Consider the following 14714-nt stretch of genomic DNA (forward strand, 5'->3'; position numbering starts at 1 on the left):
GTTACAAGCTAACAAACCACATAAAGAAATAAAAGATGCTAACTGCGCTAACAGTTCTGATCCGTCTGCTAGTCTCTGGTTCTGGTCTCAACAGACTCCTCATCTGAGTCTGAGTCTGACTGAGGCTCAAACATGTTTCCTCCTCTAACCATCTTGATACTCTCTGCTCTCTCACCTGTCCACCTGGAGCCAGCAGGTGGTGGGCGGGGCCACAAGACCTGATCTGGATCTCTCAATGAGGAAGTAAAAGCAGATGAGATTAAGACACAGTTTTCCTTTTTTTCACTTTTTATGTGGGAAAACCATGTTAAACAAAATATGAATCATACATACATACGTTACATACTTTAAAACATGTAGGAGAAGAACTCCTTGCTACACACCACAGAAGAACATGAGATTTCAACACCTTCCTTTCTAGCAAAAGTATAAAATCTTGTTTATTTTCCTTTCCTAGAACAGTTAGCAGCTTTAATACGTGGATCAGATTGTTCAGGAGAGTCCTTAAATTCATCAAGTGAAGAGTTACCTGAGTTTACACAGATGGAAAATATGACAAAGACAACTCACTCCTTCACCCTTTCACACCAAAGTTACTGCGTATAAGCAGAGTTGTGTCGCAGCTCCGTGTGAGAAGCTTCGGGCTGGTGTGTTTTCAGTGTCAGTGGAAGGTGTCGCCGCTGTGTTTCTGGTTTAACAGCTGAGCAGGTCTGCTGACCATGTTTGTGTGTCCGGACAGACGTCACAGCACGGGAAAGGTTAACGTTAGATACTTACTGTATGTCATTGCTCAAACATTATGTAAATTACTTTTCTGGCGTGAAAGAGACATGTTTTAAGAAGGAGGGGGGCAATAAGGCCTTCATTCTTCTCCTTCTTCAAATGCATTTCCAGCAGGCTGCACGCCACGAAGCCTAATGCTGCTCTCCACCGTTATTAAACAAAAGGAGTCATTACAGATCATGTTCTAGATTATAGTCCAGTATAACGCAGGAAATTCAAAACAGCTTTCTCAACTAGCTGATAGTTATTTTCATAAGAAAACAACAGCAAATCAGGCGGCTCTTTAAACAGTTGTTGCCGTTCAACTCAGTAATGTCTACAGGCCAGAAGAACATGGTGCACAGTCTCTGGACTGAGCCATCTGCATGCTTGCCTATCATTCTTAAACAGCCTTGCTATAGGACACAGTGACCTGATCGTAACCTGGTCATGATGACTTCATCTCTTCTTTTAGAGCTGTGACCTTTCCCTTTTCACCTTGAGTTACAAAGAAAAAATAAAGTCTCTCCCTTCCACTCCTTTTTCCTCCCGCCGCTCACATGGCAGCTATAGGTCTTCAGTCAGTCCATGAAATAAAACAACAAAGCGGGGACAGGCAGAAATAACATCTATGTGAATGCAGTTGAAAAGCTCCAGAGCAGCTACTGAATGGATTTTGAGGCCACATAGTTTTGTTAAATGCCCTGTTAGGTTTTGGGAAAGTTTTATTTTCAGCTTCTTCAAGTTTTTTTTTTTTTTTTTTTTAGAAATGTATCAAACTTTCTCTTTAAATGATAATTCATCTAAAGCATCAAAGGAAACTCAATATATAAATGTTGTTAAAATGCTCATACAGTGACTTGCTGCTGTTTAATAACTGCTCACTCACTGCTCCATATTGTTATGGAATGTGAAATTGCAGTTATCGAGTGACATCCAGCTCAATGAACTGGCTGGCACTGCGCTCATAATTATTTGGCACTAGATCGCCCTCTGCTGGTAAAGTCTAAAAACACCACCTGAACAGAGATCCAGAGGCAGTGGGGTCAGCTCACTTTGAAAAAACCACAGGCTTGTGTCTGACCTTTGACTTCCTCCAGGTGACATCTGATAGCCTCCGACAGTGAGTCATAGCGTGACATCATGGGCCACATTTGACCCCGTTATGGATCCATCTCCCTATAGGTGGGTTATAAGTGGGTTATCAGGACAAGGGGTACATCTACTCTACTACTTTCTACTGTACTGCATGTATTTATCAACTTAAATTCAAATTTACACACAATCTTATTAAATAAACTCAATGAGCACTTTATTAGGAACACCATACTAACACTGGGTACTTCCTCCCTTTGCTCAGCAGCCTCAGTTCTTCATGTCATTGATTCCACCAGATGTTGAAACTTTCCTCTGAGCCTCTGCTCCATGTTGACAGGATGCATCACATCATTCCTGCAGATTCATCAGCTGCACATTCAAGCTGCCAATCCCCTTTTCTACCACATCCCAGAGGTGTTCTTCTGGATTCAGGTCTGGAGACTGGAGGGGGGGGGGAAACCACTTTGAAACCACTTTGTGACATGGAGCATTATCCTGCTGGAAGGAGCTGTTGTTAGAAGATGGTGAACTGTGGCCGTGAAGGGATGAACGTCTGATGATATCCCTTAATAAATGGTGCAGGATTCTAGCAGAGGGACTCACCAAGTTTTTATATCTTATTATGCAATGTTCTGCAGTTTTTATCCCTAATGGCCTCATTGGACAAAGTTTATAAGTAAATGAATTAAATCTATTTGGTATACATATTTGTGTGTAGCTCCAAGGTGGGGTTGATTTCTCATCAGAGTGAGTTGCCGGAGCAGTCCAGTTCATTTACCACTCTGTTTGATTTCACTTCAACATCTGATCAGCAGTAACCGAAGACAGGAGTGACAAAATCCATCATCTACCACAGAGGTTTTCAAAGTGGGAGGCGGGCCTCACCAGGGGGGCTCCAAACAGTTTCAGTGGAGGCTCGGTGAATGGAAGGGGAAAAAAAATATTACAAGTTATCAAAATGAGATCACGTAAATTAGCCTGAACGCGTGTGATTTGGTTGAAGAGATACTTCAGAGATACAGTCGTTTTGGGGAATTCTACTGTTTTTCCCTACAGTCAGAAAATAATAATGGCCTCAGGACACACCTTTTTTATGTATTTGGTTTAGTCTCGAGTCAAGTCAAACTGCAGTATTGGACTATCTCGGCTCAGAGTGTCTGTGGGATCAAATAACAATCATGAACCCGTAGCCATCCAGGAAACAAAGCAAATAAACTAAGACGGGGAAGTCTCAGACTTTGAAAACCCTGATCTGCAACACTGCACAGGTTCACTTCATCATCGCATTGTTTATGGTCATATCTTTAGTTTATTCCCGAAGTCGAGCTGAGGAAGAACCTCCAAACATGACAGTTGGATGAGATGTTTAAATGCCAGTTTGCATATTTGAGTGTCTCATAACCAGTTCAAGGGTTTATCAGGTTTCTGAAACCAGGATATGACCTTTACAGTTCTTTATCAACACTTAACTGGGATATTACAAAAAAAATGATCATAACCAGAATACTGTCCATGTTAACACACTCAATGTGACATAATGATATTACTGTTACTGCATCTACAAATCAATTTGCTGTAAAAGCATAAAACAACTCAGGAGACGTAAAAAACATCAGTCAAATGTCATATTTTGACAACTGCTCAGAATTATGTAGAGAGAGCTCTTCCTGGAGCCATCACTTTGCAGACGTTCAACAATGATACAAATAGGAATCCATCACTGAAGTGACACATTTTTACATCCATGCTTGCAGAAATTTAAGCAAAATGTAGTAACGAGAATGTGAGAAAATGCAAATTAATTAAAAGACAACGAGGCAGTTTGAAGGAGAGTGGGTACAGTAAACTGTGGCAAAAATAGGAATCACTTATTAATATCCAGCATTTGTTTGCATTTTAGTAAAAGGATGAAGGTCTTTATAAATATGTTGGGGTTGTGAGATAAAACAGCTGTAAGACGCCTGGAGATAACTGACAGATTTATTGACATGTGGTCCAAAAAAAACCATGCAGGAATAAATAAAATACAACTGAGGATTCTGAAGGGCTTTTACTTTGACGAGACAAAGGTGTGAGCATGACATGATGAATGAGAATAAGTGGTTCAGTCTTTTATGCAGAGTGTGTGTGTGTGTGTGTGTGTGTGTGTGTGTGTGTGTGTGTGTGTGTGTGTGTGTGTGTGTGTGCCTGCGTGCCTGCCTGTCTGCCTGCTCCACACAGCACTTCAGCTTGAGTCCGTTAATCTTTCAGTGGTTTCATTTGGCTCTCTTCACTGATCCTCTCCTCCATTCTGTCCACTACTTTCGTTTCCTTCTCCTCCTCCTCCTCCACCTCCACCATTAGTGGTAACCAGGACTCTTTGTGCAGCCTCTCATTCCTTTCCACCTCCTGAACGGTGGGTGGCGACGTCACCTGCATGTGAGCCGGCAAGTGCTTGAACTCTTCCGTGTTCACGTCATAGTCCTGCATCTTTGAGTCCAGGATCCACCAGCGGCCAACGAAGCCCACATCCAGCACCCGCCGGGGGAACTCCCACCAGGGCTCTGACAGATTGGAGCACTGGGCTTCGTACAGTGTGGCGTCAGGATCGTAGCTGGAGTGGTAAACCAGAGAGAGAAGACCCAGGCTGGCGTGGCGGAGTCGGCCCTCGTTACGAAGCTTCACCAGACTCTGCACGTGCCCGTCAGAGTTCGCACTGCGGATCCACGGTGACAGCAGGGCCAGCTGGTTGGAGCGCTCCAGCAGGGCTCCCTCAAAGGACGACTGGTCTGGTTTAGTGTAGAAACAGGCCCAGGCCCCGCCCAGGAAGGTCATGTATACTGAGGCTTTGACCGGCCGCTCCCAGGCACCAACCACCATCTCCCTACATGCCTCTTTATAATCAGAGACCAGGCCGCGGCACCACACACCTACAGACAGCAGAGGAGAAGACACTTCATTACACCTGGTGTCCTAAACACACACACACCTCACTGAGCAGCCTCCATCTCAACCAGACACTGCAGCTGTCAGTTAGTGCATCTGAAGTACACATTTATCAAACTTGCACAATTCATACTTCTTTAGAGCTGCAACAATAAAACAATACAGCTGTCTTGTATATGGAGGGAAGACAAGGGCCATTTCTATTTAATGCTCTCTGTGTTTTTTCCCCATTACAGTCTCAATTCACTGGTTCCTTTCTCATCTCTCATGAAGATGAACAAACAGAAGCTAGGGCTGGGATTAATAATGGGAGATTAATAATGGGAGAACTATGGCTGAACGATATGCAAAGAGAAAAAAAAGAAGACCGAAATCATATTGCATGAGTCATGATTTCAGTAGGAATGGTAATTTTTTCATTTCATTTGTTGGTGCTTGTACCAAACACATTTTACCTTTATCAAGAAAACAACTGCAGCTCCTATAATTAGGATATTGCACTTAGCCACATTATGATTTAGATAATATTCCATTAATTGTTCTGTTCGAGGGTGAACGAATAATGAAATGAATCACACACACTTACTCAAGAATTTATAACATTTATACACAACCTTGAACAAGATGAGGCATGATGAAGTGTAAGTATGAAACAGATCCTGCTGACCGAATCTATGACAGTCAGACTACTGACAGACAGCTACTGTGGTTATTGCCATGCAGGATAACAGCTACATTAAAGTTATTGTCATGCCACCAATATACAGTAAGGCTATATCAACATTATGCAGGGAACACATCTGTTGGGCAGCATGGGAAGTCACCATGTACACCTCCTGATGGTGTCTTAAATTTAGCATAGTACAATGTTAGTGTAAAGCTATCAAGTGAATTGAGCAGTAGGTTAAATTAACGGTTACCTTAACTTTAACTAGTGGTGTCCCTGTAACCTTACACTAACTAGCTGATGTCTCTCGTGAGCTCAGTATCTCACCTGCTTTGCTGTTTTTCAGTCTTTCCCAGCGGGTTTTTGAGACCGGAGCTGCTGCTGCTTCGGCCGCAGCACAGAACATCCTCGTTGCGACACGCAACGAAGCCATTTCGACTGATTTTTAATGACTAGAACGGTCACCTTCATGCAGAAGAATCATTCTGATGGTCAAGAAGACAGCTCACATGGAGCCAAAATGGCGCCCAGTGGTGTATCTGTTTTAGCCTTCCGACAGAAAGTGCTAACTCGCAAACGTTCCGCTTGTTAATTGAACACCTCCTACTTCTTCTTCTATAATTTTAATGGTGTACTACAAACTAACGTTGACCCAAAATATTTCAGAAAGGAAATCGTAATTGAATGAATATTTGCCTAAAACGTAATCTTAATAAGCATTACACATTGTTCATGGCATAACAAGCCTATGAAAGGAAAATTATAAATTATAAAAACTCACTCCAACGCTTCTTTGGACGAATTTATATTTTGTTGAAGATTTTTTCGTTTTTAATTTGATTATATCCTTGTTTTTGTTGGGGTTTTTTTTTTTTTACCATAGTTCCTGGAATTATACAACAAAGGTCAAATAAAATTAAATAAAAACACAAGTAGTTTTCTCGGGTACACAACATACAGCGTCAACTCAAATTTACTCATATGTGCACAAAAACAGTCTATCAAATATTATTTATCAACATTTGGAAAAAACCGCACAGAAGTCACATTTGTAGGCACAAACGATGAGTGACAGTTGGAGATGGGTGTAGGGACCATGGATGTACATCCATGGCAGGGACCGAATTGGAATTGAGCCTTTTTTTTTCTACATTTCGATCGCAGCCCACGATTCACGTGACAGCTTTGTTTACGTGGTGACGTGTACCGGAAGGCATGCCAACTAGACTGCCTGCCCTGAGAGCAGTGTCGCTACCTCTGACAGAAAAGCGTGAGCAGTGTTTTATTATTATTTCTGTCAGTTTATTAAACCTACACGTCCCGTGTCATATATTTACGTTTATCACATTTAGATGTTAAAACCGATGCGAAACGAGAGTGCTAGCCTGCGTTTAGCCTAGCTAGTTTTAGCTGTTACAGCCGTGTGGCCGCTGTCAAGCCACCATCAGGGTCATCCTTCTGCGGACAGGTGCGAGTTTCAACGAGTTTTTCTGGTCACAATGCATAGGCAGAATTTAAAAGTTACTTGTCTTGGTTACTTTTGAGAATGGTGTGGATTATTGTATATTTACCTTTGTATTTAAAAGAGATTCTTAATAGGTTAGCTTGCTGCCTAGTATATTAACAGATGTTTGGTCTGTAAAGAGAAATTGACTGACTTATAAGATATATCCATCCTGCAGGAAGCTGTTTTATGTGAACATAACGTCTTACATCAATGTTCATCTTCTCTAAGGGGTTGCATGAGGTTGCTGTTTGGCCACAGAAAGAATGGCCAGCCCAAATGATCTACACTTCCAAGGTAAAGATCATGGAATTTAAATATTTCTTACTTTATTATAGCCTGGTTTTCATATGATACAACCTTTGGAAATTAATTCAATCATTTGATCTGTGACATCTGCCCTCATTTTTAACTGTATGACCATAAGATCCGTTAAAAAATGGGTGCCTCTCATTTGTTTATAATTGTCTCTACATTTCCTTAACTTGAGTCCTTCCCTCACATCCTAGTCTCTTCCACTTAAAGAGCAAGGAGAGATTGACAGAAGAAGGAAAGAGAATTTGAGGAAACGTGTTTTTAGTTAAATGAAACAACCTTCTCTCTGAACTGGTGTCTGAAGTGATGGCACAGCTAGGTCAGCTGTCATTCTGCAGGTGTTACAACTCAGTAGTGTCTTTGATGCCTCAGAGTGAAAAGACTGTATTTGTCCAAATAATAAAAGGACGATTGGCAGCGATGCTTCATGATGGAAGACTAGATGTCTTCATCTGAGGAGCGAGGAGACAAGACAGAAGGCAAATGAGAAGCACCCAGGTCTGCGGCAGATTAATTGCAGTCCTGTGATACAGTGACCTCTAGTGGCATTAGCAGATTTCTGCAGGACACGAGCTGCAGTCAGACTAAACCACAGGGGCAGTTTAAACTGCCGGTGGTGGAACGTAACTAAGTACATTTACTAAGGTACTGTACTTCTGTGCACTTTTGAGGTACTTGTACTTTACTTGAGTACTTTCATTTTATGCAACATTATACTTCCACTCCACTACATCTTAGACATATTGTACTCCATTACATTTATTTGACAGCTTTAGTTACTAGTTACTTTTAAGATGAAGATTTTACACAATAGATAATCTAACAAGATTTTAAAATACAGCACATTGTTGTTTGTCTTTTGCTGCTAATACTTATGTATACTTATATACTTTTGCTAGAGTATTTTGACATTGCTCGATTGGTACTTTTACTTCAGTAAAGGATCTGAATACTGCTTCCTCTACTGTAAAGTGTAGCTACTGAGAACAGAGCAACCTCTCATGTTATTGTATCCGACACAGGTTTAAATGTTCACAAATACTTTGACATCTGATATTCTTTTGATGAATTGTCCGTTAAAGAGTAAATTTTAATTACACAAATTACAGGTTTGGTTCCAGTTTGTGTTGTGCTTTAGTTTAATCAGTTTGTCTCATCATTCATCTGCCTGATCAGTCAGTGCAGAACCTGATCTGGAGTAGAACAGTGTTGTTTTGTGTGCACCTTGGATCTGGGCCCATTGTATCCCCGCCACCACCACTGACTCCCCGTGTTCTCCTCCGCATGTCTGTAGAGTTTGAGGAAGCAGCAGAGCTGTTGTCTGCAGATCCAAAGGCCTCCACACTCAGTATGTCTGCCTCAGACACCTCTGCTACAGCAGGAGGAGGAGAGGATGTGAAATTAGACCTGTCGGAGGATGAGGAGGGTCAGGAGGAGAGTTCAGAGGTGAGTGAATTATCTGTGTTGACTTACGTCACCACGACACCGGTTAAGAGTGTTGATGTTTTCGTTTGACAGTAGCTGAGAGCTGTCTGTGTTTTCAGTTGTTAGGAGGACAGAAACCAAGTGGTGGCTTCTGGACCTTTGAGTACTATGAGTCTTTCTTCAATGTGGACACAGTGCAGGTATGAGCCACTCCCTCTCTACAAATACAGTCATTATACAACTGCAGCTGTAGTTAGTGGATACAAGTGTTTTTTAAATAGCAAACCAAGTTAAAAGACATTTGCATTTTTATTAGTGACAGTTCCTAACAGTTTGTTCTTCTGTTTGACCCCCATCATGTGATGCAGGTACTGGACAGAGTTAAGGGATCAGTGTTGCCGTTACCTGGAAAAAACTTTATCAAACACTACCTTAGATCTAACCCAGATCTATATGGTAAGCCAGTAGAGACAAATTCAATTATTGATTTAAAGATCATACTCTTAATTATTAATGCTTATATTCAACTTTTTTCCTCTACTTTTTAAAATATTCAGCTTTTTCCAAAACATTTGTGCCATTGAAAGGAATGGAAGAACTGTTCAAATCCTCTGAAACTTACTCCACTTTGAACTTCAACTGTTTCCACATACTTTCAGCTACAGACGCATTTTGAACTTTAAATGGTTTTTTGAATGATTGCAATTTCAGTTTTATGACTTTTTTCTGTCTTCTTAAGAGTTTATAATGGTGCTCTATGGGAGCAGGTTAGCAGGCTAAAAAAAATTGTACTTCAGCTCTTGTAGCTCTCACATCTTTTACTTGTCACACACAATTTATATCTCAAATTGTAGACAGGTTTGCTCTCTTTCACACACTGCTACTACTTAAGAAATAGGACTTTTGTTTTTGGATTATCAGCCTCAGGAACAAGAGGAACCCTCAACGGCTCCATAGAGGCTCCAATGTTAATTCACCCCTCCCTCTCATGAGCGAAAACACAAATGTGGGCACTATTTAAACTGCGATATCTCAGTTATTTTTCTAATTATCTACACAAATGCACATGCACATCCTCAGCAAAGTCTCCTGACACTTACTGTGAAAAAACTTCCGCAATAAAAACTATAGTTTTTGAGTTAAGGCTTGTTTGGGGGGATACGTCAGTGGTGCTACTAGTAATTAACTATTAATACAAAGAATTTCTTTATTGACAGTTTTAAGGCATTTCATTTCTATGTATATCCTATCCTTTGCCTTTTAGCTGTTTCATCAACATGTTCCTGTGTGTGTGTGTGTGTGTGTGCCTGTGTGTGTGTGTGTGTGGCGTATATAGGTCCATTCTGGATCTGTGTGACGCTGGTGTTCTCAGTAGCGATAAGCGGGAACCTGTCCACCTTCCTCAGTGAGATGGGAAACCCCGCCTACCATTACAGACCACAGTTCCACAGAGGTCAGTCCTTCACACCGTCAGGTTCTGTGGTCTACATGAATTCATTGTGTTACTTTTATTGAGTCTGCTTTGTTTCTGTGTCGTGCTTTTCGCTTGGCAGTAACGATAGCTGCGGTAGTGATCTTCATGTATGCCTGGCTGGTGCCAATCGGTTTATGGGGTTTCCTGACCTGGCGGCAGGGGGCTGAGAGGCAGATTGGAGGCTATTCCTTCCTGGAGACAGTGTGTGTCTACGGTTACTCCCTCTTCATCTATATTCCCACCTCAGTGAGTAGATCCTTACTAAAGACTGTCAGGGTCATAATAAGATGTTTTTACACAGATAAACTATTCCAACATAAAGCACCATGTGTTTTTCTGAAAAAAAAAAACTGTCATCTCTCCACCTGATTTAAAGCATGATCAGAACAAGTATCTTATATATTTTGTGATCTAGAAATGCCTCTCCTCCTGTGACAGTTGTTCTCTCTCACGGTGAATGCAATAACATGAACACAATTCATTCTATAAATCCATTTATTGCCATTTTCTCTCAAATACAATGGAAATGTGATTTAAATGATTGACAACTGGAAACTGAACGGCTCCAAAATGTCACGAATGAACTTGGAACCTCAGTCAAATAGTCATGTATTGTGACTGTTTGTCACACCACAGAAAAATTAAATCGAGTTTGATTTGTATAACACCAAATCACACACAAGGCACATTACAGAGTACGGTCAAGATCTTACAGTATTAAAGAGAGAAACCCAACACTTCCCACATTGAGCAGCACGTGGGGGCAGATATATACAGTATATATGGCAGATACTATTTGCACCCAGGGTGGATAGCCAGTATGGCTATTTACACCCATGTTCTGTGCTCCCTGACTATTACAATGAATCACATTGGAGAAATTCTGGCAGAAAGTCTTTCTAACACATGGTTAATGTTGTGAGAGGGTCTTTTTTAACTTAGACCCGCAACCTTTTCCTAAATCTAACCAAACTGCGAATGAAAACTTAATATAATAATAAAATAAAAATAAAAAACATAACTTAACTACGGGGCGACCCGACAGCTGAGTGGTTAGGGTGCATACCCTAATGCCCTGAGTGAGTCCCTGGTTCCACTCCCAGCTGGTTGAACTCTTTGCTGCATGTCACTCCCTTGTTCTCTGTCACTGCATTTCCTGTCAATCTTCACTGTCCTATCAAATAAAGATGCCCCCCAAAAACAATAAGTCATCTAATTCTAAAGATAAATAAATACCAATTTTTGATACACACAGGAGTCAAGCCCCGGTTTCCTGGGGGAAAGTCGTCAACGACGACCTCCTCCCTATGTTGTCTTTGTCACTCTTTATACTGTCTCATCCGTCTCCCCAAAGCCTTTCTGCAACAACATTTAATAAGCGCTTGATGATGGCAGATGTTTAGAACGCCACATGGTATATGGTGCTTATTAAATGGCACATTGCAACAATTTGTGCCATCCTGTACTCCATTTTTCAAAGGCATTAAAAAACAAAACGCTTAGGGAGCCATTGGGTGTTCCATACTTGTGTAAATAACCGAATAGCTCCTGTGCGACTATTTTCACCCAGATGCAAATAGATGCTCCTTGTTTCAGTTGTTAAGTGTGCACCAGTCTGATTGACAGTTTTCCAACTTGCCCACACAAACTGGACCAGAGTTTGTTTTAACCCGAAACAGTGAGTGTGAAAACACCCTCAGACATGTGACCCTGTCATCCCCAGGTCCTGTGGATCATCCCATTTGAGTGGTTACGCTGGACACTGATCCTGGTTGCCATGATTATCTCCGGCTCAGTCCTGGTCCTCACCTTCTGGCCTGTTGTCCGTGACGACACCAAGGTGATGGCTGTGGCTACAGTCGTGACCATAGTGGTTTTGCACACGCTGCTGGCAATAGGCTGTAAGGTTAGTGGCGATGAAGCCTCATATCAGTTGCGCACGGTTAACCTTGACAACATGATCAACTTCCTCTCTTTTCTTTCAGATGTACTTCTTCCAGACAGCAATACATGTACCAACACTCATCCCTACAACCCCCTCCACTCACATCACACTGGCCACCAATTCCCACTGACCGAGGGAAAAGGAAGGAGAGTGGGCAGGGGAGAGGAAATGAAGGCTGTTATGTCTGGAATCACAGACCGATATATAACCATGTATAGACAAGCTGGTTGAGGCAATGTTGACTATTGCCACTGTGTGATTTGTTTCATGTTCCCTTCATGCGCTGGAATGGGTGTGTGTGGTTGTTTGTCTAATTTATCTTGAGGTTGGTTTCACTGTAACTGAAGTAGCATTTGTTCCTCTGCAATAACTGCATTTCTACTGTGATGTGCTGCATGTAGACTGTCTAGAATGATTTCCTTAACGCTGTGAACTCAGCAGCAAGACAGACACTAAATAAGAGAAATTAACAATGACTCATCATTATTTAATGAATGATTTATGAAATACTAAAAAACAGTGAATACAGAGTCCATAACAATTCCTTAAAGCCCAAGGTGACATCTTCAAATTCCTTATCTGGACTAAAAGCCAAAAGATATTAAATTTATAATTGTATAAATCAAAATATAGAATGAAATATAATTATTATATTTGATTTTGGGTGAAATTTCAACAATAAGTCAACAAGTATTGGGTGGAAACACTGGACATTTTGACTTGTTACAGGAAACAGGAAAAATACAACAAAAGAAGATGACACTAACAGTGGCTCTAATCTAATCAAGCGGTGACAGTAAGTTAGTCACCGGTCATTTTATTGACACCTTCAAATTGTCAAGCTGTTATTACAGGAAACCAAGTAGGAAAACTGTTCACTTCAGTCTCTGAGTTGGAGGTGTTGGGATTATGTGACAGCAGTTGGTGAAGAGAACTGGAGAGGTGTCAGTAACCAAAGCTGGCAAAATGGCTGCAAAGCCACCACTGGCAATTGCATGTAAATAAAATAGAGTATTACACAGTTACATAGCCAATTCAACCAATTGAAGAGGAGCTAAATAGTGTGTTTGTATTTGGTTTCACTAGTTACAAACACAGAAAAGCAGCTAAATGCAGTGACTACAAGGCTAGCAGATGCTAACGCCATATTTGTTGCAGAAAGTCAATAACGTTGATGATCCCCTGAAGTCTTGTCCACCGAGATCAAGTTACTTTAGTTTACGACCAAATACTTTCAACAGTAATGGCATTCCCATCAGCCTCTTGTGTTTAGTGCTAATTAGCCATTGTTAGCATGTGAACATGGTAAACATGTCTGCTGAACATCAGCATGTTAACATTGTTATTTTCTATTTTTGATGTTGCATGGTTTATGTTATGTTTAAGTTAGCATTAGCTAAGTTGTCTTAGTGCAGTCGCACAGAGCTCTGGTTGTAAACTCAGTCTTGTTCATTGATAAATGCTATGACAACTCATTTTCTGTCTACCTATTATTTGATTACCTGATTAATCCTTCCAGCACCAAGTGAAACCTTATAATTCCACCTCAATCACACATTTGAATGTCGTAAAGCTGAAGCAACAGCTTTCAGCAAATACTGTAAAATTAAGACTTAACACTTATTTATTGTTGAAAATTCAAACACTGAATCGCGTGAGCTGCTTGTTTCAGTCACAGATGTAGGAAAGGAAGTTATTCTGGACTAATGCAGTGTAGGACTCCTGCTGATGCACCACATCACTCAGCCTCCTAACTTTCATCTACAAAATGACTTCAGTCGTGTTGTTTGCATAGATGATTTATTGTAAACTGAGGAAAATGTTTGTGTCTGCGTAACCCCCACTGTGATGCTGTTTAGGGTGTTTTGTTAATAAACAGACTCTGTGCTGCTAATTTCTGTAACATTATTTCATCCACACTCTCAGCTATCTGTAACAACAGCTACGGCTCCATGCTGCTTCCTGTGTGAGTTCAAGCACGGCAGCCAAATCATTTATAGTTTTTTTTTTTTTTTTTAATTCCCACATTTTATAGATTGTGAAAGGCGAGGATGTATGATTTATGATACATTTAATAACTTGTTCTCTGCATGTTACAGTTGCTTTATAAAATCCTTATCAAGCTCAGTTAGCTCCAGTAAACTGCCATTGTTCTCTTAAAGTAGACGTGGGTAAGCAGGTCTGAGTTAGCTGCCTTCGCCTTCTACCAGACATATGGCCGAACAATGCAGGGAACACCCATGATTGAGAATGAGAGGCTGATTGTTGCTATTGTTATTTTGAGGTGAGGTCAGAGGTCGTGACAAAAAACAAGATGAACAAATACATTTGCACATTGTACAGAGCCCTGGCGTACCGTATATATTGGATACTACATTAAAGAGCCAGAGCTCTGCTCTAATTCGAGTGGGTTTATAATGAGTGTAAAAACACCTGTGTTCGCCCTGAGAGTTGTTTTCCAGCTGAATGTGAAATGTCAGCTCATGAGTTTTGATGCATTTGGTTAAATCTGCTCCTGTTTATCTCGGCACTCATCATCAATAAATGCCAGTGTGCCACTTCCATTGGCAGCCGTACATGAACATGCCTGAGCTGTAGC

The 14714-nt window shown here is 41.0% G+C and overlaps 2 protein-coding genes across 3 annotated transcripts; one reads left to right on the forward strand and one right to left on the reverse strand.

Moving 5' to 3' along the window:
* Positions 1-2049: 2049 nt before the first annotated feature.
* timm29 (translocase of inner mitochondrial membrane 29) lies at positions 2050-5982 on the reverse strand. The gene is made up of 2 exons (XM_023426181.2): positions 5780-5982; positions 2050-4769 (listed from the first exon to the last, which is right to left on the reverse strand). Exons 1-2 carry the CDS (start codon positions 5883-5885, stop codon positions 4099-4101), a joined length of 777 nt encoding a protein of 258 aa, XP_023281949.1. The 5' UTR covers positions 5886-5982; the 3' UTR covers positions 2050-4098.
* Positions 5983-6653: 671 nt separating this feature from the next.
* On the forward strand, positions 6654-14009 carry yipf2 (Yip1 domain family, member 2). Of its 2 annotated transcripts, none has more exons than XM_023426153.2 (9): positions 6654-6722; positions 7188-7253; positions 8566-8717; positions 8816-8896; positions 9065-9152; positions 10033-10149; positions 10250-10416; positions 11894-12076; positions 12156-14009. In XM_023426153.2, exons 2-9 carry the CDS (start codon positions 7223-7225, stop codon positions 12243-12245), a joined length of 909 nt encoding a protein of 302 aa, XP_023281921.1. In that variant the 5' UTR covers positions 6654-6722; positions 7188-7222; the 3' UTR covers positions 12246-14009. The 2 variants fall into 2 exon arrangements, with proteins under 2 accessions (XP_023281921.1, XP_023281920.1); XM_023426152.1 differs by having other exon boundaries at positions 6667-6920.
* Positions 14010-14714: the final 705 nt, after the last annotated feature.

This window comes from Seriola lalandi, unplaced genomic scaffold (genome assembly GCF_002814215.2).
Source record: "Seriola lalandi dorsalis isolate HSWRI2012SDOR001 ecotype SW California unplaced genomic scaffold, Sedor1 jcf7180002054816, whole genome shotgun sequence".
NCBI lineage: Eukaryota > Metazoa > Chordata > Actinopteri > Carangiformes > Carangidae > Seriola > Seriola lalandi.

What these genes read in the sequence shown, in the direction of transcription:
- timm29 (XM_023426181.2), bottom strand. Translation starts at nt 5,885, where the DNA reads ATGGCTTCGTTGCGTGTCGCAACGAGGATGTTCTGTGCTGCGGCCGAA. An exon ending in ACTGAAAAACAGCAAAGCAG is followed by an intron (nt 4,770 to 5,779) that starts GTGAGATACTGA and finishes TGCTGTCTGTAG; the next exon opens with GTGTGTGGTGCCGCGGCCTG.
- yipf2 (XM_023426153.2), top strand. Translation starts at nt 7,223, where the DNA reads ATGGCCAGCCCAAATGATCTACACTTCCAAG. An exon ending in AAATGATCTACACTTCCAAG is followed by an intron (nt 7,254 to 8,565) that starts GTAAAGATCATG and finishes GCATGTCTGTAG; the next exon opens with AGTTTGAGGAAGCAGCAGAG. An exon ending in TGCTGGCAATAGGCTGTAAG is followed by an intron (nt 12,077 to 12,155) that starts GTTAGTGGCGAT and finishes CTTTTCTTTCAG; the next exon opens with ATGTACTTCTTCCAGACAGC.